Source organism: Pagrus major, chromosome 7, assembly GCF_040436345.1.
Source record: "Pagrus major chromosome 7, Pma_NU_1.0".
Lineage (NCBI taxonomy): Eukaryota > Metazoa > Chordata > Actinopteri > Spariformes > Sparidae > Pagrus > Pagrus major.
In genome coordinates, this window is record NC_133221.1 from 27,955,010 (window position 1) to 27,977,807 (window position 22,798).

At 40.7% G+C, this 22,798-nt stretch overlaps 1 protein-coding gene across 1 annotated transcript; it reads left to right on the plus strand.

Moving 5' to 3' along the window:
• The first annotated feature begins 300 nt into the window (after positions 1 to 300).
• Positions 301 to 22,749, plus strand: LOC140999179 (carbohydrate sulfotransferase 11-like). Its single transcript, XM_073469452.1, has 4 exons — positions 301 to 807; positions 16,343 to 16,419; positions 17,541 to 17,705; positions 18,485 to 22,749. The coding sequence occupies exons 1-4, from the start codon at positions 714 to 716 to the stop codon at positions 19,166 to 19,168; spliced, it is 1,020 nt and encodes a 339-aa protein (XP_073325553.1). The 5' UTR covers positions 301 to 713; the 3' UTR covers positions 19,169 to 22,749.
• Positions 22,750 to 22,798: the final 49 nt, after the last annotated feature.

The following is a 22,798-nucleotide window of genomic DNA, read 5'->3' on the forward strand; positions in this document are numbered from 1 at the left end:
TATCTATTTATATTTGAGCCAAAAAGTGATGACACATCCTGCATGTACGACACGCTCTCTACATAACGGACAGCTGAGCTTACATCGCGTTATAAAACCCGACTTACTGGGTGTAGAGTCAAAATTTCCGGCGTTGCATGAAGGCAGCACAGGAGGCTGAGAATCGGGGAGAGGGCGCGATAGAGGGGTGGGCGTGACGTCATGGCATGGTGCCCCGTCCATGTTTGGCGGAGAAGAAGAAGAAGAAGAAGAAGGAGAAGAAGAAGAAGTTTGTGTAGCTTCGACAAACTCCAGACACCATTAGTCTGAGTCACAACTCGAGTCTAGGAGGAGAGAAACAGTTTATTCATAACTTTTCATTTGCTTTAGGGCTTATCACATCAACAAACGTTATTTAAGGCTTAATTTAAAGTCACCTTGCTTAATTTGTCATTAATATTAAGTTAACGTAATCTAAAAAGCCGGCAGAGACCAGAGCGGGCGGTTCTGAATTTAAGTCCCACTCACGTTAAAATCACCGGCTTGTTGCTTTGTCGTTCAACAGCCCAGCTAACGTTACTCCTGGATGGGCTGTGGGTTTTTATTTTATTTTATTCTATTTTTTTTAAGTTCCCCACAATTAATGAATAGGCTCCTAATTCTTCGTTTCGCATGAACCGCGTCGAGGCAGTAACGAGGGGTCGGGGGCTCCGCCAGAAGAGCCGGGCTTCAGGATGAGGATGCCCAGAGGAGGACGCCTGTTTCTGGCGACGTGCCTCGGCTCGCTCTTCGTTCTCGTGCTGTACTTCCAGAGCATCACCAAGCCAGGTAAGAGCCCACTCATGCTCTGTGACACAAAGAAGTACAATGACCGTACTGCAGTGTTATTTCATTTAATGTTATTTATTTGCCATAGACTTAACAGTGAAGGGCCATAAAGAAAGTAAAACTATAGCGTTTGTGATAAACGCATTGTCCGCATTGTGTTGACGTTAGCAAGACGACATTTATGTTCCAATGTGTTGTGTTTAATAGACATTTAATGCAATGATAATTGCAGTGAAAATCGCACATTGGGGTTATCGAAAAAATAGTTGTTACACGTCTATACATACAATGTAGAAGTAATAACGAGTGGATAATGGAGTGTGGTGGTCTTGCAGGCACTTTTAATGCAGCATTCATCTGTTAAACAGGGCTGTGTGGTTTTTGCGAGAATTGTGTATCTTAAAGACCATTTTTTAATACAGAAACACCGACACACCTGTGTGTTAGTGTGAAACAAAGGGCATGTGCAGAGAGACGGAACCAAATGCGACTGAAGTGAAGTATGAATAAGCTGACTGTGAACTCTGTAATGTTTTGAAACCCCCCCTCCCACAGACCCCCTGCATTCCTGGGCTTTAGCCTCCTCTCCTCCTCTTACCTCTCCTCTCCTTTTGTTGCCTGCGCTGAGCCTACTCTGGACATTGCAAGACAGATCTGGCCCCAGGGGAGTGCAGACTCCTGGGGAGAGGAGTCAGAGAGAGAAAAAAGCTTTAGATGATTGATTTGATGTACATGCCGAAGCAAAATGGCACATGGGCAGAGCGTTTGATGAAAAACGATGTGTTTTCCATGTGGATGGTAAAGAAGGGAGGAGGAGGTGCAGAGAGGAGTGCCCAGGTTTTTGTGATACTGTAGAGCAACAGGAGCTGGATCAATATATGTGGGTTTTTGATGAAATGGAAAAGTAGTGAGGTGAACTCTGCACACGTTAAGGCGCATACAGAGCGTCTGCACTTGTCGTATGTTGTCATAGTAAATAAAAGATGATTGATATAGTAGAACATTAAAAAGCATTGTTACACCCATAACCTCTCCTGAATTGTCTGCAGCGCACACCCGTGATGGAACAGTTCAAAACCCTCAGCAATAAATAAACTTTTATAGACCACCGCACGTTGAATATGTGCGTAACTGTCAGTGGCAGACACACAAACCACATGTAGCCAAACCTACAAGCAGCACACTTCACCACTCCCACTGACCCCTCCTCTACCAGCTAGGTGTATGTACCCTTTACTGTCTGTCCTGTTTAGACTTGTCTGCTTTTACAGCCCCACCAGTAGACATGCAGACCACATGAAGAGCATGTTGGAGCCACATTAGAGAGGACTAATTCACAGGATGTCAACGAAGCACAGGGTGTCCTTAATTACTGTGTATCTCGTCAGAGACAGTATGAAAAGCAACACTAAATGTCTTGTTTAGTTCTCTCCTGGTCGTTTTGTGTTTGTGTTTGTGTTTCTATCAGGAGCACAGTGAAGTGAAACAGGAGAGAAGAGAGTAGCCAGTAGTCCCTAACTAGAACAATCTAGAGAAGTATGCAACTATATGTTACAGGATGTATGTTTTATTACTTAAAATATTGAAAAGGTACGTCTAATACAACGTTTGTTCTTATCTTTTTGAGACAAATGCACTGCGAGTGATGTGTGCTTAAGTAAAAAAAATCGTAATTTGACAGAGAAAGCATCCATCAGGGATTTAATTTTTATACCAAGATGGAACACAAAGATGAAAAATGCAGACTGTGTTTATTTTGGCACAAGATTCAACATAAAAAAACCTGAAAACTCAGTTGCAAATTGTGCAGTCTTTCTTACTCTCCTGAATCTATTTTTTTTTAAATCAAACAAAATGGCTCAGAGCCTGATGGAAAAATTAAAGAGAAAAAGGAAAAGAGCTTTCCAATTGAGTGTTGCAGAATCCTAAAATCCAGAAATAAGTAGCAGATTTGCACTTCCGGTTCCCTCGTATCAAAGCCAGTGGGTTTTTGAGGTCTGAAATTAGGTCTATTGAAAGAAAAAATGCAATTATTTTCTATTCAAATATATACGTTACATAAATTGATTTCACATTAACAATCAAAATGGGTGCTATATGAGACCAATATAGTTCACATTTCTGATCATAACATATACTTTATTGATGGTCCCTGAGTGAAACCCCTGAGCAGGGTTTCAGAGGTGAGCTAACTGCCATCTTACTGCCAACACTGGGTGAAACTGAGATGCTTCTGAATCTGGAGTGAACAGCTCTCAAATATCCCGGCACCGGCATGAATTTCTGCTCTCTAAACTGATCTGCCAAGTACCGGGGCTCAAAAAATAGTCTGACTTTATTGAGGTTTGATAGCTGCTGTGAGCGTTTTAGCTAACTTCCTGTCCGTTTTGCAGGTAGCAATCCCCTCCCCCCTCTCTACGTCACTGCTCTTGCACAACTTTTCTTTTTTTTTCGAGGCAGCTCTCTTTGCCTCTCTCTTTTCTTCAAGCATTTTTCATCACTTGGCCTGTTTGGTAGTGTAAGCCATCACCTCAAGCGCCAAAATTGGTAGTTTTCCCTGTTCCACCATTGCTGGTTTAGGTACCAGAACAAGAGGATCCTGCTCTCTGTGTTTTCTGCAAGCTGACAGGACCGCCTCTTTATGGAGGTCTGTCCTGATTGGATAAAGTAGGCAGGGATATCAGAAAATGTCATGATAGTATAGTATGGTGTGTTAATCTGTAAATCCCACCCCTATTCAGCAAAAAGACATTCAAAACCCCAAGATGATTTTTGAGAGGACTTTAAAATTGCAGACTTGACATCAGTACCTCATATTTACCACTCGTTGACAACTCATAGGCTCTTCACCATGATGTGATGTCACACCCCAAACTAGATGATTATTCAAACTGAATGACAGTGGTCAGGTGTGAAAAAACGGTAGTTATTAAAGTGTATTTACATGATGTGTTCAATTGCCAAATTTCTGTACAGTAGGAACATCTGCACAGGTGTGCTCAGACACTGACAGTTAGCATGGTCCAAGTGCTTTTGTTTCTTGAGGTGTTGGAGGTTTGATGTTCACTGAACACCAGAATATTGAGGATGAGAAACGTGAGTTTTCATCTAGTAATGGTGCCTTACTGTTGATGGAGAGCTGGGTGTATGATTGAGACTAAAGAGCAGAAAGTGGTACTGATGGTAATGAGCTTAACTCTGTGGTTGGCATTATATTACTGTGGTACTGCGCTAACTGTCCCAGTTGTATGGCTTATATTTTACACACTCTTACCTGTGAATCCCTTATAAAAGCTTATTGTGTAAGTTTTTGTACCATGTTTTGTCCACTATATGACTTTATCTGTCTTTCCTCTGTTCCTTCATTCTTCTTGCCACTTCCGATCTGTTTCTCCTCTTTTCATTGCTTTTATAAAACCCTCATTGCACACTAAGCTCTGTCAAGCTCTCCAGACAGATGAATGCTACAAAAAACATTTAGTATGAAGAATGTCTGGTACTTATACAGTAAGTTGAACACAGGCATACTAGATGTCATTTTAAAATACCCTCATGTTTCCAGTCCACTTGTCTTACAGAACCACATCTCCCAATTAAGCCTGCTGTTGAATACCGGACAGGAAGCTCAGTGCATATTATTGTTGTGCTTCCATTGTCTGCCTTCCTGAGCCAACACCCTGGGTTTGGCACTCAGGAAAGAAATATGAGCACTCTCCAGTGTACCATTATAAACTCATTACTTAAGTCACACTAGATTTGTTGTTCTATTAACTGTTAATTTATTTATTTGAGTTTTACAGCTATTTCACCTTCTTTCCAAATTATTTTTCAGTTCCTTTGTGGGTGGGATAGTATAATTTTAAACACTGGAGGTTGGCCGTGAGATACAGCACTCTCAAGTTTTGTTTAAAGGTTATCTTTGGCTTTCAAGATGTGACACACATGTATGACTAAAAATAGGCAACATTTTGGCTGACTACATATGTAAATCCCCTTTCAAAAACTACTTCCACTAATAGGGCTCAACACTAACTTTTAAAAGTGGTTGCCAGGTTGGTAGCTAGGCAGCAGCTTTTGGTTGAACTGAAAATATGGTTGCCATTTTTAGTCACCTTACATTTTGAGTAACTAAGATACTATGCAGTTATGTTAGCTCAATAGAGAAAATGTGATATTACGGTCACCAAACAAAATTCTTTGTAGCTTGTCTCTTCCCGTGAGTCTGTAGCATGTGCTACCATGAACTGGTGGACTTGATGTGTCATTTATCGAGATATACGTTGTTGTTGAAAATTTCACAGATCATTTGTGTCTCCAGTTTCTGCTTTGTCTCGAAACTACCTAAAAAACTGCAATGGCAGCAGGCATACTGGATTGTCGAGCTGAAAGGAAAATAACTGCAACTACAGTATTTTCATAAATGATTAGTCATTTAAGTCACCTAATGTGACTCTCAAATGTGAATATTTGAAAGGTTTTCTTAGTCCTGTGTGATAGTAAACTGAATATCTTCAGATTTAGGACTGTTGTTAAGACAAACTTAAAAATGTCACCCTGGACTTGCTTGAAGCTGATGTTTTATAGTCTAAACCAGTGTTTTTCAATCCTGTTACTAGGAGCACCCTGCCCTGCATGTTTTAGTTGTTTTCTTGCGGCAACACACCTGATTCAAATGATCAGCTCGCCATGAAGCTCTGCTGAAGCCTGATAACGACCTGTTCATTTGAATCAGGTGTGTTGGAGCAGGGAAACATCTAAAACATGCAGGACAGGAAGCCCCCAGGAACAGGACTGAAAAACACTGGTCTAACAATTAAATTAAAGTAAACAAAGAAATACTCAACATATTCATTGATGAAGAAAATGACCATTAGTCATAGCCCTGAGTAGCATGAAGAGATTTGCTTAATGTGAGTTTTAAAGGATTTGGGTTGTATTAGTCGGATTGGCCAGCATCTCAGCAGGATTTGCTTATGTATGCATTTAAAGTCATGATTTTAGATCATTTTCTTTGCTTTGTGCTGCATGCATTTGACCTAGTTCTAGCTAATTGGCAAGAAGAATTCAACCCTGTAATCACTACCCCTCAAATCAAATCTGGGCACAGAAATATTGGGTTTTGAGAGCTTCTGTATTGGAAAAGTGATTCTTTTTGATTGACCCTTTTTGCCTTCAGCTTTTCCAAGTTTTTTTCTTTATTTATTAACGATAAAATTCAAATGTCCTGCATTTCCATCAGCAGTGCTTTCATTGGTACTTAATTGTTTGATTTCCCCAAGTCAGTGTGAAAACATTTTTGACATACTAAGGAAATTTCCCTGACATGTGCTATTTCCAGTCCGCCTTTCTTATTAGATGCATCATAATTTGAACAAAAATAGAGATGAACACCCAGTTTTCTTCCCTGTCAGACTCTCTTTTATGTGGTGGCATTGACTCAGCACTACTGTGCCGCAGTGGCATTGTGTGTGTGGTTTGAGTGTATCTTTCATGCCAAGTACACTGGCTCAGTGTGGAGGGATGGTGCGCAGTGTGTGCACTTGTCATAAAGGGGAGTGAACTTTCACAGAATAAGTGAAATCCACATTTGTGCTAGTTTGACAAGTCTTCAGCCCGACTGTTTGCCACAGGAAGCCTTTTCTATCAACACCAAAACCAGACTTAAAGGGGAGTTGCAAGTTGTTTTTTTAAAAGTAAGCTCTGTTTTGTGCTAGAAACACAAGTCACGCTCACAAAAAAGTCTCTGAAACCTTGTGAGGTGTGAGTTGTTGCAGAAATACTACAGTGGAAATGTGAGTCAGGGTTATAGTTTACCTAGAGGAACTGCCAGCAAGAATTTATTTCCAAAGTCGTGGCTGAATATTGAACTGATTTTCACAATCAACATGACAATTGTAATAACTCACCTTGAGAGATTTCAGAGTGAGTCCTCCTTAAGTCTTATACCTCTAATCTTATTATTTAACAAAAAGGTCAATCTACATAGGAATGTTTCCGTAATGTTGTCAGACACTTAAAATAACAACCTCAGCCTGTCAGTGGTAAAAACAAGCACCTTTAGTCGAGGTAACTCTGACGGTTGGAGTTGCCCCAAAGGATTACATTGCAGCCATTGAAGCTGTGTAGCCGCTGTTGACTGAGGCGATGTGCTGGACTGATTCAAAGTCTCGGTTAAGTATGAATGATTTACACACCAACGTATGTAAATATAGAGCCCAGGTTTATAGATACCAGAATTCCCCTTAAGTCTTTAAATTTTGATAAAAACATTAGATAACATAAGAACAACATGCAACTCTTTAATCAACCATTACATTAAGCATATGGTTTTGTTTTGCTTGTTATTGTGAATATGATATCACATGGCATAGAAACCAAACTGAGCTGACATATGTTGACCTTGAGCAGACCCAGGACATGTGTCTCTGGTCTGCTCTTGGTATTTCTGAGCCATGAACATATTCTGTGTTCATGGTGCTGTTTGCTCTACATTCACCCTCTCCAACTTTTCCACTCCATTTGCTTGGCAATTGTACACGGCTTCACATACTGGAGAGTGGGAAAACTCTTCTCTCTGTTTCCAAACTATGGCAAACAATAGCAAATTGTCCGATCAAGCTGAAATGCCCACGGGCACCTGAGTAACATATCTTTAAACCATGCAGCTCTTGTGTATTGTGTGTGTGTTGCATACCATACAGCTGTCAAAACTGTTGTCGCTATACTGAACAAATCTGAGCTGGATGTGAAAAACAAACCCCTCCAGATAGGTGACGGGTTTTTGAAGCTCGCCACTCAAGTTCTCAAAGCAGAATACACTCGGCTGGTCTTTCTGTCAGTGATGGATTCCACCTCACAACTGTAAACAGACAACATCAAGGCCTGCTCTGATGTGCCTTGCCCACACACAGAGTCAGTGCACAATTCACATTGTCATTTTTTCCCTAATCCTACTGTACACACACACACACACACACTGTAACACACACTGTAATCTTTGTCAATGAACACGCATTTACCCACGGACACACTGTTCGTCCACATACACACCCATCCATATTCATACAGTGCGATCCTGTAATTGAACCACAGGGCGGCTGCTGTGAAACAAACAAAAGAATGTTATGATACCTGTAGGGTCCCCCACAATGCTGACGGCTCTTTAGAGAGTGCTGTACACCACATGCTACACCCGCTGGCCATTTGTTGCCTCACTCTTTGGAGTGTATCAAAAGTCTATTTGTTAATTTCACTAACATGCTTTATCTTGTAAATCATTAGGCCTTCTGGCTTCCGTCTTTTTAAAAGAATAACATTAAGGACTGATTTAAAAAGATGAAACACTAAGGGTGAAGTGGATTTTTATGCAAAGACAAGAGCTGGAGGCCGGTGTCTGAAGTAGTTGAAGATGTTGTTGTGGTTTCAGTGCTTCCTGGTCATGGTTGGACTGTGCCTCCGAGCTTACTTGTTCTATTGTAAAACAGTAGTGTTGATTGTTCATGTTTGCTGTTGCAGGTTAGCTGTGATCTGTCCATGGCTTCTACTGTGCTTTGTAGCCTCTCTGTGGTTTCAGGTATAGATTATTATGTTAGTTTTGGAATCAGCAAACTACAACTACTGCAGCTTCAGATAGACAGCAAGTGCTTACACTCTTACGAGAAGTTAGACTCATTCCCTCTCAGGGAAACAAACTGACATTACCATACTTTTCTTTCATCAATAGACACATCACATGTACTGTAGATACTTAAATTAGGGCAGAAATGTTGAAGGATAATGAAGGATTTTAAATGCTGATCATTACCGACCAAAGACAAACACTCCCAGGCAGTAAACATTTATACTGGATTCAGTGTTTCGCATTAATTAACGAGACTCTGGCGGCCTGCCATAGTCAAAGTTGCTGTCACAATGACTAAAAGATCTCCAACGGTCTGTGCCATTGCTTTAGCAAAGCGTCTTTAACTCTCAGTCAGTCAGTATTGACTATTGACTATAGCGTATAGGATTGTAACATTGTATAGCCAGAGCTGTGTAGGAGAGTCAATTATGATGACTGGACTAATCACCAGCCAGCAGAGCCAAAGCTTAGTTTTGATTATTTTCTTCATTTTATAGTCTCCAAAATTTCTCATTTATGGTCATGTTATTTATGAGATACATACAAAGTATTATACAGACGCTTTGGGTTGGCATCCGACCTGAGCTGCCAACCCAGACTGTCCGTATTTGATGATCTGGGAATGGGACTTACATTGTGTTGCTTTCAGTCTTTTTCACTTTTATGGTTCTGAATCAACAACTAGGGAATTTTAAAGCTGAAGGGAATCTTACAGAATTTAACAGAAATAGACAATATATATTATGAGCCTATGTTATTTCATGTTTGTTTGTTTTTTGTCGAACTGTCTGCTGCAAAACCATTTGTCCTTCGGGGACAAATAAAGTTGAACTTGAACATGTTACTGGTGCAGTAGTGAGCAAAAGGGGTTGTTCAAAAGGAGCTGATTTGTTGGTCTGTATTATTGCTGCTAGCAGCTTTTGAGAAATTAAACTAGCAATTTAAAATCTGGATGATTACTTTGGGACTTTTTGAGCCCGACCACAACGACCCATGAGAGAGGCATCTCGATGGCAGCTGACGGTGCTGCCAAGCAAGCAATTAACATTCTAGCCCTTGAGGCTAATGTCAGCTAGCATGCCACTGTTGACAGAAACTTAAAATCTCACCTCCAGTTCTCACTGAAAAAGAGAAAATCTGTGTTGACCGTGTCTACCCACTCATCCAGACCTGTTTAACCTTCTGCCTTTTCTTTTCACGGCAAAGCTTTACTACAACAAGTTGTTGCACCACGCTTATCTTATCTATTTGGTTTATGTGCTTCCCCGTGAGATCACGTGAGAGGGAAATGTGTGAGCTTAGCTGTCTTTTTGCAGAACCATGAAGCTAAAGCGCTGAAGCCATTATTTTTTTATCGATTAAAATATACATACATGGATGAAATAATTTGCAGCATGTAATAGCAAGACTTTCCCTGATATGGAGAATCAGTGTTTTTACTTAAATACTTTACTTCAAAATTAAAATGGTCGTGACACGGATTTATTTAATCACAGGAGTCATATTTTTCCATCAGTATGGAGTGAGGAAAATAACTGAAAGGATTTACTGATTGTAACAACACTCACAGACTGTAACAATAGTTTGCAATGTTAGTTTGAGCCATTTTACTTTAGATGATACTGGGCAAGGTTTTTTCGCTTCAGCTTGCTCTTCGGCGGATTCCATGCTCTGAATAGGCGCAGCCATCTTACATGCTCCGCGTCAACGCACGTTACATAAATTGACGTATTTACGTAATCGATTACGTTCACACGTCGCACCAGCCCTAGTGGCATTCACTGTTTATTCAAAATGTATTAATATTGAGCATGTTACATGTCAAAATTGCATCCTATCCGATGCTGCACTTCCTTCGGTCCTCAGCAACACACCTGCTAAGTGTGAAGTAGATGAGATAAACAGCTCTCAAGATATGCAAATAACAGAGACAGAGAGAGACAGACAGATTCCTTGCTTTATAGTTAGATATAGTGATATATCGGCTGATATAAATAAAAGTATACAGCTCTAGTATAAGTACTACAAGTACAGGGGTTGCTTTATCCCCTTTGGCCACTTTCTGGCCCTAACATGCACACTGTAATTACACAGCGCTGAATAATAACCCAAACTTGTTAGGGCCTCACTAATTGAGGGGAGCCTCTCAGCCTTCGTGTCTAATATGAGTGAACTCATAGTCCATCAAACTAAAGCGTTTTGCTCAAACTGCTCAAGGGGGTCAAACTGAACTCATATTTTACGAGGTGCAACTTTCTGAAGTGAAAAATACGTTGGTTGATGTAGTAATTTAATCCTTACATCTGTTACAGGATTGTTTCTGTAGCATTTCTGATTTGAAAGAACTGTGCAAGTGAGCATAAGGACTTCCTGCCCCACTACAAAGGATAAAAGTGATCGTAAAGTCACCTCAGCTTGTTGGGCTAATTACCACCATCTGCAGCTCATAGCATGTGGATGGTGTGACACCTTTGAGTCAAGCTATGCTCAGACCAAACAAAGAAAGTCTGGCAGCCTGTTCCTCCTGATAACCCCCTCGTCTACTCTTGCCTTCAGCTGTTTTCATTTGTGACGTCCTATTTTCTCTTCCAGTCACTTTCAGACTTTTATATACCTTGATCAAATTACATTGTGGTTTTCTTTCAGCCAATGGAAACTTCCAGTACGTGACCCTCATAAAGACAGACCTTTATTTCAAGAGCAATTAAGTGTAATTTTACCTCTTTAGGTAAACATTTACATTATCGATGCCACAGAATCCTTTGTACTATTTATCAAGATCACAGAGAGGAAGAGGTTTTTCAAAAAAGAGAAGCTCATTTGCCAGCAGAGGAGGATGAGATTTTTTATTAATTGAAACAATCATTAAATTATCCAAAGTGTTTTAATAAATCGGGGCCCACGCACACTGTGAAAGCATCTTAGTATACGTTTTACATACTTTGTCACTAACTTCCTGTCAACTGATTAGTCATAGGATAGTGCTCTCTGTTTATAATGATTCAGACCAGTTTACAGGCTTAATGGAACCTTGTTTGCTGGGAAATATAACATCAGCAAAGCTTCAAACGCCTGACAAACCAGACAAACCCACGTTCAACATGTGCCTGTTTGTGTGTGTAATAAGCCTCTGCTGCTTCAACTGTCTGTATTGTGTCACTTCCTGGATCTGAGAGGAAGTGGTGGTTTTCTGGTGCATGCGATACAACACAGAAAAGATGTGGTTTATGATGATAAGAGTGGAGTAGACTCTGACGTTTACTTTTCCATTTAACAGAGAAAACATTGACTCTGTGTGTGCAGGTAGAAGCTTTGATGCCGTTTAAAGGGTTAGAGAAGCAGTCCTGAGTTTAACATTTTAAATCCTCTAGGTTGGGTTGTGGTGCCAGTATAGATAGAGACCTTTAGATTCTTAAAATTTTAGAGAAATGACCAATAGAATGACTTTAGCTGGACGTAATTGTACAGTTTATACAGTTAACAATGTAGAAATCAATCCGTCAATCAATCAATGTTGGTTGTGTCCAGATGACTCACAATTGATATCACAATCATTCTCACAATAATAGAGTCTACAATAATGTTAACTGGTGAGGCTTTTGCACAGAGTTGCTGTACAATGGTCATCATCTTAGTTTAGACAATTTGTTAAAAAAAGTACAGCTAAAGGTGCGTTCACACCGGACTTTTTATTTTTGTCGCTGTCGCTCGTGTTGCTCCAAAAAAATCGCTCTGTCGCTCAGCTGCAGTCGCTCGTCGGCACAATTCAACAGATTACTCTGATGACGTCATTCAAGCGATTCCAGTGAATTTCACGTCGCTCGGAGGCGCTCATTTCTTCCCGTTTGTATTGGTCCAGCATGGCTGACAGTTTGACGAGCTGTTGGCGAGAATCGGAGGCAGGATTGCCCGGTTGGACACCAACTAAAGGCGCTCCATCCCAGCTGAGGAGCGCCTGTAGTTGGTGTCCGGCGAGTGGCTGTGTGTGCGTGTGTGTGTGTGTGTCAACGTAAAGCCGGCTTTGCACTTCCGGACGGGTGGAGTTGTATTACGACCATGGTTTTAGTAGTTGTCATAGTTACACATAGATTACGGCAGCCTATCAGCGCTGAGCGACAAGCGACTGATGGCCAGAGACTTGGGATTTCTCATCTCGAGCGACAGAGCGATTGAGCGCTTTTTCGCTCCGTCGCTCGGCCGCTGTCGCTCGGAGCCCCAGCGATATTTCGCCTGAGCGATTAATCGCTCAGTCGCTCGTTTGCATTGACTTAATATGTAAACTTGTCGCCAGCAACAAAAATAAAAGGTCCGGTGTGAACGCACCTTAAGGCTGATGGAATTCCATCACATTGTTGCTTAGATCTTTCAATAAAGTCCAATGCTGTGATTTGATGGCTCGACAGACCATTGTTGCCATCCCTAGAGTGATGTTGCTAAAAAATTGTCTGCACTCAAGCAGCAAAGAAGTCTATACCTATAACAGACTGATGCTGCAATGGCTGCCACCGTTTGGAAAGGACCTATTACATGACTTCCCTTTTCTTTAGAAAAGATACGGTTGGTCGTTGGATGTAAATGCAACTTTGACATGTACTGGTTAAACCAGAGCAGCACCAGGGGAATTTTAAAAGCTAATAATATGCACATTTCGTCACCTGCTTTTTTCCAGTTTTAAAGCATTAGGGAAAGTGTATGCATGAAGTAAATCAAGTAGCAGTGGGTGCATTCTACAATACTTTAAGCAGTACTTTAAACTACAGGTTATGAACTTCTTTTTAAAGTACAGAAATGTGAAATTATTTGTTATTTTTCAGTATCTGCCATGAGAAGCAGGTAATTATTGGTTATTGGTATAAAAAAACATTGTGCATTTCTTAATTCCATCTATGTTTCCTTTTTAAACAGAAAAATACAACTGTGCATGTCTGAATTCAAGTTTCACTCTTTCACCTAACTAAGATGAGAATAATTGCCATGGTAACTCACTGTAAAACACACTTGATTCAAACTTAACACAAAAAAAATAAAGAATCCAAAATATAGTCTTGGATTGTCTTCCCACAATCATCAGTAAGATTTGAAAATATTCCAGCTCTACACGCTGTTTCTGCCTGCTGCTGACTCTCTCTCACCCCTCTGCCACTTCATGTCTCTCCTGTCCCCTCCTGCCGTGTCTTCTTGTCCCTGGAGTCATAGTCCTGATCGTAAATCACCTCCATGCGTGTCCCCTGTCTTTAACCTGGCAGATGTCTGTCTCTAAGGCTGACTAATTCAATGATCTGAGACTGCAGTCCAGGCAGAGTCCAGTCAACTACAGTAGTAAGGCCAATAGCTGCACTGAGCTAACTAGCTAATGGCAGCTAGTAGGTACAGCCAAAGAGAGCTCAAGAATAAAAGATTTAGTAGCATCTAGCAGTGAGTTTGCAGACTGCAACTAATGATTACTCCTTGTCTCACCCTTCGCTTCCAAGCATGTAGAAAAACCTATGAAGGCTGCAACATGGCGGACTCCATGGAAGAGCACCCACTCCCTCTGTAGATATAAAAGCTCATTCTAAGCAAATGAACACACAGTGAATCTTAGTTGCAGGTGATTTATACACCAAAGAAAACATAAATTTGAATATTATTACCACACAGTCTTTTCTGACCTTAAACTAGTTATATTACTAACTTACATTCAGGTCGTAGGACTCAAAACAGGACTGGTGCCTTAATTATTTTCACCCACAGATTAGCTCTGTATTTGACATATATACTCCTCTTAACTGTCTCAGCCTCGATATATCAGAATGGACGAAATACTTACGCGTTTCCTCTCCATCATGAAGTGTTTACAAGTGTTTATACAAAACAGATAATAAACCATTAATATGAGTAGGGCCTCCACAAGTGTCTTTTGACCTACTTTCTAGCTTCCTGAGGAAGCGTCCTGAGTTTGCAGAAGGCTTAGCTGCTTAAAATGTGAGCTGCAGCGCTGTTGACTGAGAGCTTTGGCACCTCATACATTATATTCAGCTCTACTTGGAAGATTGCCTGATATGTGCATGATGAGCTTTTAAGTTTTCAATCTCTGGGATGCAGTTTGCTGTTTTTGTGACCCCTTTAAACCATTCGTTCTCCTTTCTCTTCAACATGTCATCCTAATGGGAATGCACTGTAACTTGAGTGCTGCACAAAACACTTTATCATGTATTTATATATATATATATATATATGTATATATATACGTATTTATCATATACATTAAAATTGCATATAAAAGCATATGTAATGCATGTCTGTTTTGTATCCACACATGGCCTGAGATGTATCTATCTAGTAAAGATTTCAACATGGTCCAACAAGATTTAGATGTCTATCTGTGTGTTCAGATGATGTGGCAGATTCGTCCAGAGGAAGTCGAGGATTTTGATGGTTCATGTGGGCTGAGGCAGAGAGGAGGGACAGGCAGAGGCTGCATCACACAGTCTCAGTCTTACTTCCTCTTATACTATATATTCTGCTTAGACACCAGTACTGAAATTGTTCTCTTTTTTGTTTTCTGATTCCTCAAAATAGCAGGAAGCAGTTATGATTTAGAGTTTGATTTTAATCTTGAACAAGAGCTTGTAAACATCTGTGGTTTATATTTTTTTTTCATGAGATACGAGTCCCCAGCTGACAGAGCGATTTATTAAATTTGGGTGCCATTTCAAAACAGTACTGTACTGAAAGTTGCTTAATTTGAATTTGGCAGAAAGAAAAGAAACAGACTCTTTGTCCTTCTGGATTCCATACTTACAGAGCATAACCCCCATCTTCTTTTTTATTGCCAAGTGATATACTTTCCATATGTATCTGGAATTTTCTTGTCATTCCATAGGCCCTCTCTCAAGCTGATTCCCCCATGCTAATTTACATGAAGCACATTCCCCTCCTCTTTCCACCTCCATCACATTCCACTATTGTGCAAGATGTAAAGCAACCCTAGGCATTGTTTAGCCACATGTGCAAAACAAATCACTTTTGTCGCTCAGTTACATTAGCTGCAGACCCAAACACTGACTGCCATCAGGCGGGGGTGGGAGCTGGGCAGGAGGGGGATGGGAGTGGGGCATTGAAGGGGAAGACAGATGTGTTTATAAAGACTGGAGGGGGGAGGAGAGACGATAACAAGGTCCCTATCCAGATACTTTCCTCAAACCAGCAGAGCTGTCGGCAGGTCCATCATTACATGTTATGCAGCCCAGTATTGGTGTAATCCACTAACTAATCAGTGTTGCATTCATCCTGGATTGGTGTTATGTTAGGAAATTGGAACTGGGTGGTCCCCAAATCTGATTTGTTTTGTCCTCCAGTTAATTTGCTGTGTATGAATAACAAACATAATTGCAGCTAGAGCAATAAGAGACTAAGAGAGGAGTGGTGTAACTTATATAAGAGTCACAGAGAGAGTTTGGAAGAACACACTGTTCCCATGGAATCTATAAGTGAAAGCAGGGAAAGCAGAGGCAACACGTCATGACAAAGGCAGAAGCAGAGGGGGTAGGAAAGTTGGCTCTGGCTGACCTTCCCATTAACGCTGTATGGATATCTTTATAATGTTATTTAAACCTCTGTGCGAATACACAACACATTGTAAAAAGGTGTTTCTCATTTGAGAATCTGAATTTGTGACCTGCAGGTATAGGCTGCTGAAAAAATAGAAGTCATGTGGACGGACTTAAACCAGTGGTGACAAAGTCCACAAAGCACCCGCAGTGAACATTCAACACACATGTACTTATGTTGACATAACACATGTAACATGTAATGAGATTTAATTTGCACAAATCCTGTGAAAAGGTGAGAAATGCACTGGAACGATGGAAAATCAAGAAAAATAGAACTCCTCTATTAAATGGTGTTTTGATTTGATTTTTCTAATTATAGACGCTGGTCTGAAGACAGACAGCACACCAGGGAAAAGCAGGAGAAGTCCACTGCAGACCCTCTACAATGGAGACCAGGTGAGAACACAAACACACACATATAAAACATATATTTGTCAGACTCTAAGAGGCTTTGCCAACTTCGTAATGATTGACTTGATCCTGAAATCTACATTATTCAGGGTTGAGTGAGTACTCGGGTTAAACAAGTTTCTGGTGTAGCTAATACACTTTTTTTTTAGTACGTTTGTCATACGAGTAAAATTAATCAATATCATTAATATTAACTCCTGGTTAAGGTATAAATCCTGACTGGGTAGCCGACTGAATTTAATTCCCTTTGAAACTTGTTCCATAAATACTTCTCTGGCTGTTACCTACTGTCTCACTGAAAACATTGATCTGATGCGCAATTCTGAGGCTGTACAGTAAAAGTGTTCTGATGAATAATAACAATTGTAATTAATATTTACTAAGCATGTCACAATAATAATTCTCCAAATTCAATTAAATTTTCAGCACCAACGGCTATGCTATTGTTAGACTTTTATGCCCTGACAAGTTTCGTTTACATTTTTTATGAGGTGCACATGAACGCACCATGACTCCCCTGTCAGAAGGCTTGTTTTGAAGGATTTTTGATTTAAAAGCAAAATTGTGACACCCGTAACATTTATATAACGAATGAGAATGTGTGTGAAAGCAGTTGCTCGTAGCGATGACCTTACAGAGAATTATTATCTGAATCTGTTTCAGAATGTTGTTTAGTTGTCTGGCTGCAAATTTCCTGTTCTGGTTTACGTTTTGGCTGCAATTGGCAGCTGTTTTCAGCATTCGTACATTCTCAACACCAAATGGCAAACAGACACAGTTAGAAAGGAGCTGGTGAACATAGTGACGCATTTAGAGAGGCGGATAATTCCCTCAAGACTAGTTCCAAATAAATAATGATGATTTTTTTTAAAACAGAAAAAAGAGAAATCAATTTGTTTGAAACTAAAAACTAAATCTTGTGATTATGAAACTGTTGTTTCACTCTTGTACAATAACACTGTTTACAGGAATTGCTCTGGACACACAACTTGTCTCTAACAATAGTTTTAAAGGTTTTTCCTCCTTCTGCCTCTTCTCTTCCTCAATCACCCATCCGGGCTGTCTCTCATTGGCCCCATGCATCGACCTGGTCACATCTCTACAAGCAGCTGGAGCTGTTGGCAGCTCAGAGGTCCCTCCAAGGCCGCAGGGAGCTGTTGGAGCAGACGTGTCTGAGCCACATGAGGAAGCGGCAGGTGCTTTCGCCAGAGGATCTCAAACACCTCATTGTGGATGATAAACACAGCCTTATTTACTGCTATGTGCCCAAGGTTGGTTACCATGAGATTAAGTAGAGTGGTTAAAATTGTAGACCGGAGATTTTCAAACTGTGAGGTGTGCCTCCCAAGAGGAAGAGTAGAGAGGGGGGGCATGGAGGGCAAGCAAGTCTTTCCAAATTCAGATTATTCTGTGTTAATAGGCTTTTACCTGTGACATGACATGATCAATATCCCAGAAGTCCATTGTAATTAAATGTCCATAATTCTGCTTAGAAATCATATAGAAAGAGGCTTTTTGTTACTCCAGAACTTGCCTGAGAATCATGAGGTTTTTAAGTTTTCGTCAGTATTAAAGTAATCTAGTGATTGTTGTCTGTACATCCATGGATACGTTGTAAACAGGAACTTTGAATAACTAATTCGGCATACCTTTAATGGGACCAACTTGCCAAAAATGCAAACAAATACAGGACACAAAAAAGAAATAGGGCTGAAGTTGTAGCCCATAGCAGAAACTCAATGAATCCATGGCAACACTGCAGTTCCTGTTGACAAGGAGGTGGGTGGGGGTCTTCATGCAGTTGTCTTTGGGTGCCCAGAGTTTAAAAACCTCTGTTCCAGACTAAAAAATCATAATAAGAAAAAAGAAACAAGCAGCAATTGCAATAAATTAGAGAAAAGCAAACAAATAAAGACAAAAAATGTTGTGCTGCAAGTAGTTTTAAAATCGTATTAATGTATTTATAGTTTAGATTGTTGAGATGCTAGTTTGATGCAGTCTTTAAAAACACTATGAATGTGAAAATCTTCCTCTCTGTTATCACTTCCAGGTAGCCTGCACCAACTGGAAGCGCGTCCTCATGGTCCTCAAGAGTGACGGCCGCTACACCGACCCCCTCTCCATCCCTGCAAATGAGGCCCACGTGGCAGGTAACCTCCACACACTGAATGAGTTCTCAGTCCCTGAGATCAACCACCGCCTCCGCAGCTACCTCAAGTTCATCTTCGTGCGGGAGCCCTTTGAGCGCCTGGTGTCCGCCTACCGGAACAAGTTCACCCGCAGCTACAACACGGCTTTCCACAAACGCTATGGAACCAAGATCATCCGCCGGCACCGGGCCAACCCGGAGCCCGAAGCACTGGAGAAAGGGAATGACGTTTCTTTCCATGAGTTTGTCCAGTACCTGGTGGACCCTCGGACCCAACGGGAGGAGCCTTTGAATGAGCACTGGGAGCGGGTGCACTCCCTCTGCCACCCCTGCCTCATCCACTATGATGTAGTGGGGAAGTATGAGACTCTGGAGCCAGATGCTCAGGCTGTGCTCAGGTTGGCTGGAGTGGAGGGAACACTTCAGTTTCCAACATCTGGTAAGAGCACCAGGACTGATGGCAACATGGCAGCACGCTACTTTAAGCACATCAGTCCTTTCTACCAGAAGAAACTGTTCAACCTGTATCGAATGGATTTCCTGCTCTTCAACTACTCCACACCAGAGTACCTCAGGACTCGATGAGGGAGGAGAACAGAGGACAGACATCAGCACCGTGGATGGATGATGCTTTTCTTTCACATTCTCTTCAGACATTTTGTTAGTGATGGATCATTTTGCACTTTTCAGTTGCCATGGACTCTTGTATAACTTTCATCCCTGTTGTGAGTGGTCCATCACAACCGCTGACTTTCCCAAAAAAAAACTCGATTTTCTGGTTTCAGTGAGTGGAACTTTCAAAATGGAAACACATTCCTTCTGACAGAAGTTTGTGCTGAAATCCAAGCATATGTCATATCTGTCAGTTTGCGTTCCAGTCTGAAAACGCCGTATTGTTTTGAAGTTTAACAGAACAGTGCAGATGCAGGTTGTTTGAAATTGCAGGTAACACATGAACTGTCTTTACTCACAGGTCCTTCCTTTCAGGGCTTATTAGAATTCAGTTATTTATTTTTTATTCCCCTTCATCTACAAACAGCTTTGTCAAATTGAGCAAATCGCTCTTTCAGTTTCGTTGTCTGTCACATGTGGTCATTGAGTCAGTGTGATAAGCCTTATCAGCAACCCTGAGGTGCCCACTACAGTGAAGGTTCTCCCATGGCTTGTTTTTTTTTTTTGAGAACCAGTGAGCCATAAATGAAAGTCAGAGCTGGGAGGAGCAGGTTCTCCTCTTGCACGGGCATACAGGTGAATGTGCTGACTGTGAAACTGAACACAGCAGATTCAATCAAAGCACCTACAGAACAATAATAACTGGATGGCGTTTATTTATGTATGTCAGTGCGTTAAGTATTTATTGTTGTGGAAACGTGAGTGGCAGTGAGGCTTTGGGCTCATGATTTAGTGAAAATGAGATTCATTTGAATGAAGGGAGGGGTTATGTCTTTTATTTGTGTTTGCATGGAAAATTACTTGCTGTCTTGGCTTTTGCACATGAACTCATGCCAAATATGAAATCTTCTGGACTGTTCAAATATTATAATATCCCTGTTCCCTGGGCCTGTCTTATCTAACTTATCACAGCGCTCGCTGACACTATCTTAAATGTATATCTGAGAATAATTCCCAGGGAAACTCGCAGTCACTGCTTACTTCCAGTAAAAGCTTGTTGCCACCCCTCCTCTATCACTGTCTGTATTTAGCTCTGGGCAGGTAGGCTGAACAAACAACCACATAGCTGTGGTCAGGGCCGGGTCCAGCCCAGCACTGCTCCTCGTCAGAGCTCTCCTTGTTAGGGTGAATGCAGGCAGCCGAGGGGTCAATCCACCTACAGTCATCTCCACTGCAGGGCCTTGTTCAGCAAATACGACGGAAATTATGGTAAATAATACGGAGGTTAATGTAGGAAAATGTTTATTAATGGCCTGTACTGTAAAAATACCAGGTTTAACAAACGTCTTCATCAAGTTTTAAATGTAAGTTTTAAAGGGAATTCCATCGATTTTGCACATCAAAGTCTGCTTACAGGTGTTGGGGCGAACTACGGCTTACGTGAAAAAAGATGTAGAAAGCGTCTTTGTGCTCAATTAATCAGTTAGTGATTAGTTCAAGTTCAAGTTCAATTAGTCAGTTGAGACAGAAGACTACAAGTTTGAAAATGAAAACAATTAGGAGGTGTGTAGTTCGAAAGAAGTGACCTCACCGAGGCCGGGGTCTAAAGAATCGATTTTCCGATTCAAATCAATCTTCATCTGAATGATCCGATACAGAGTTATACATCTCAATCGATGTTTTAATAATTGCGTTACAGGGTCCAAAATAAACACACAAAAAGTTCCACATGCAAGAAATGTGAGTCGATGTTTTTATATTGAACCAAAATAGTCCCGTCATAAAAAACTATGCTGAGAGTCATTACCCCACTTTTGACAGACTTTATGGTGCATTCAGGTGCACTTCGTAAACTCAGAAATCTATATTTGAATGGTTACAACAGTTGTTTAAAACAGGGAAAGTTTCTTTCTTTCTTTTTTTTTCCTTTGTTGAAATTCTTAATACTTAATAATCTGTCATTACTTATCCCACTCATTTCTCCAAATGCAGATTTTAACCACAAATCTCCAAAACCATTGAATTTAATTCCTAATGTGAAAATTAATACAGCATTTACAGCACTTGTTGACAAGATTCCTTTCATATCAAAGCTAAATTGATATTGTAACTGTTTATAACTGTATTTTTAAACCTTCCATCACAAGTCTCACACTGTGTAATGAGTGTAATGCTAAATCAGTGGAGTTCTGTACTCGGTCCATTCATTCTTGAGAGTAGAGGTAAAATCATCCCAAATCCCCCAAATCTCACTTGAAACAGTCAAATCTGCCAGTGCATTGGTAAATCAGTATCTTTTTAACACCCAGTTCCAGTAACCAGAGTAAACTGCACTGCCTTATTTTATGTAGCTGGGGGATATTGATAAGGAAAAAGAATTATAAGGAATACATGTAAAGACAACTCTGTGCTGTAGCTTTTGTTGAAGTAAAAAGATCAACGCTTAATGTTTCCATCTTCATGAATTCCTAAAAATGTCCCAGAAGGTTTAATGAAAGAATAAGTCAATTGGCAATAATTAACTAAAATAATCTAAACTGTCTTCTCAAAGTCTCATCCCGTACTCCGGACCTTTCTTTTCAAGGCACCAGTCCAGCCTGGATGAATTGGAAACATTGCATGCTGGGATTCAAATGGACCTGACATAGCTAGTTATCCCTGAGAATACGAAAATAACTTTCTAATAACAAAAGTCATCATTTCCAAAAGTCTTGTCCCAGAGTCAGGATATTAGTTCCAGTTTTGCTCCAAAAGCTTGCACACTTTCAGTGCATGTCCAGACAAGCTGGCATGGAACTAGCTATAATTTCATCTTGTCTCCTCCAGATTTCTTTTTATAAAATGTTTCATCTTGCTGAAGAATATTGTCAGACGGGCCCAGTCAGGCCCCGTCTGGAATCATTGCTTTTGTACGCCTGTAGTCATGCTTTGAAAAAGTGCAATATCTGTGTGAGAATCTGTAATGTGTTAAAAGCTGTATCTTTATAAGTGACTTCCTCTTTTATTCAAGCCTTAAATCTGCGCCATTGCGCCTCTGCCACATTTTATTTTTTCTGTTCGGCCGTGATTGCAGCCGTGGATTACAGGGTTTTCATTTTAATGCTCCCCTGTGTGGCAGTGTGTGATTTAAGCCATAATTGGCGAGAAGATGTGACTTGCCAAAAAACCCGATCACACCCTTTGTGTTTTTTTCTTCCTACTGGCTCGACAACACGCTGCACAAAATATATGTTTTGCCTTTTGATTTCTTTTTTCTTCTTCTGGAAAATACACAACAACACATAGCTTGTTCTTTCAAAGGGATACAACACGCGGACGCTGCTGTGTATGAACACAGCTAGTCACATCTCCAGCCATTTTTTGTGGGAATGTTCCTTTAGTCAGACCTGTGAAATAGCACAACAGAGCACGCTCTGAGAGAATCTGTCATGCACCAGTTTACTCTTGCCATAAAACTGTGAATGTGATGACTTATAAGTGAAGTGCACTTGCTGATGTGATGATTGACTGGCTGGTTACCTTGAAGTTCCAACAAATACAATCCCTGAACAGCACCACTGACTCTCTCTCTCTCTCTGTGTGTGTGTGTGTGTGTGTGTGTGT

Excerpts from the sequence above, each read along its gene's own strand:
- LOC140999179 (XM_073469452.1), top strand. The coding sequence starts at position 714 with ATGAGGATGCCCAGAGGAGGACGCCTGTTTCTGGCGACGTGCCTCGGC. Across the intron at positions 808-16,342 it reads CCAGAGCATCACCAAGCCAG|ACGCTGGTCTGAAGACAGAC; the intron begins GTAAGAGCCCAC and ends TTCTAATTATAG. Across the intron at positions 16,420-17,540 it reads CCCTCTACAATGGAGACCAG|CAGCTGGAGCTGTTGGCAGC; the intron begins GTGAGAACACAA and ends CATCTCTACAAG.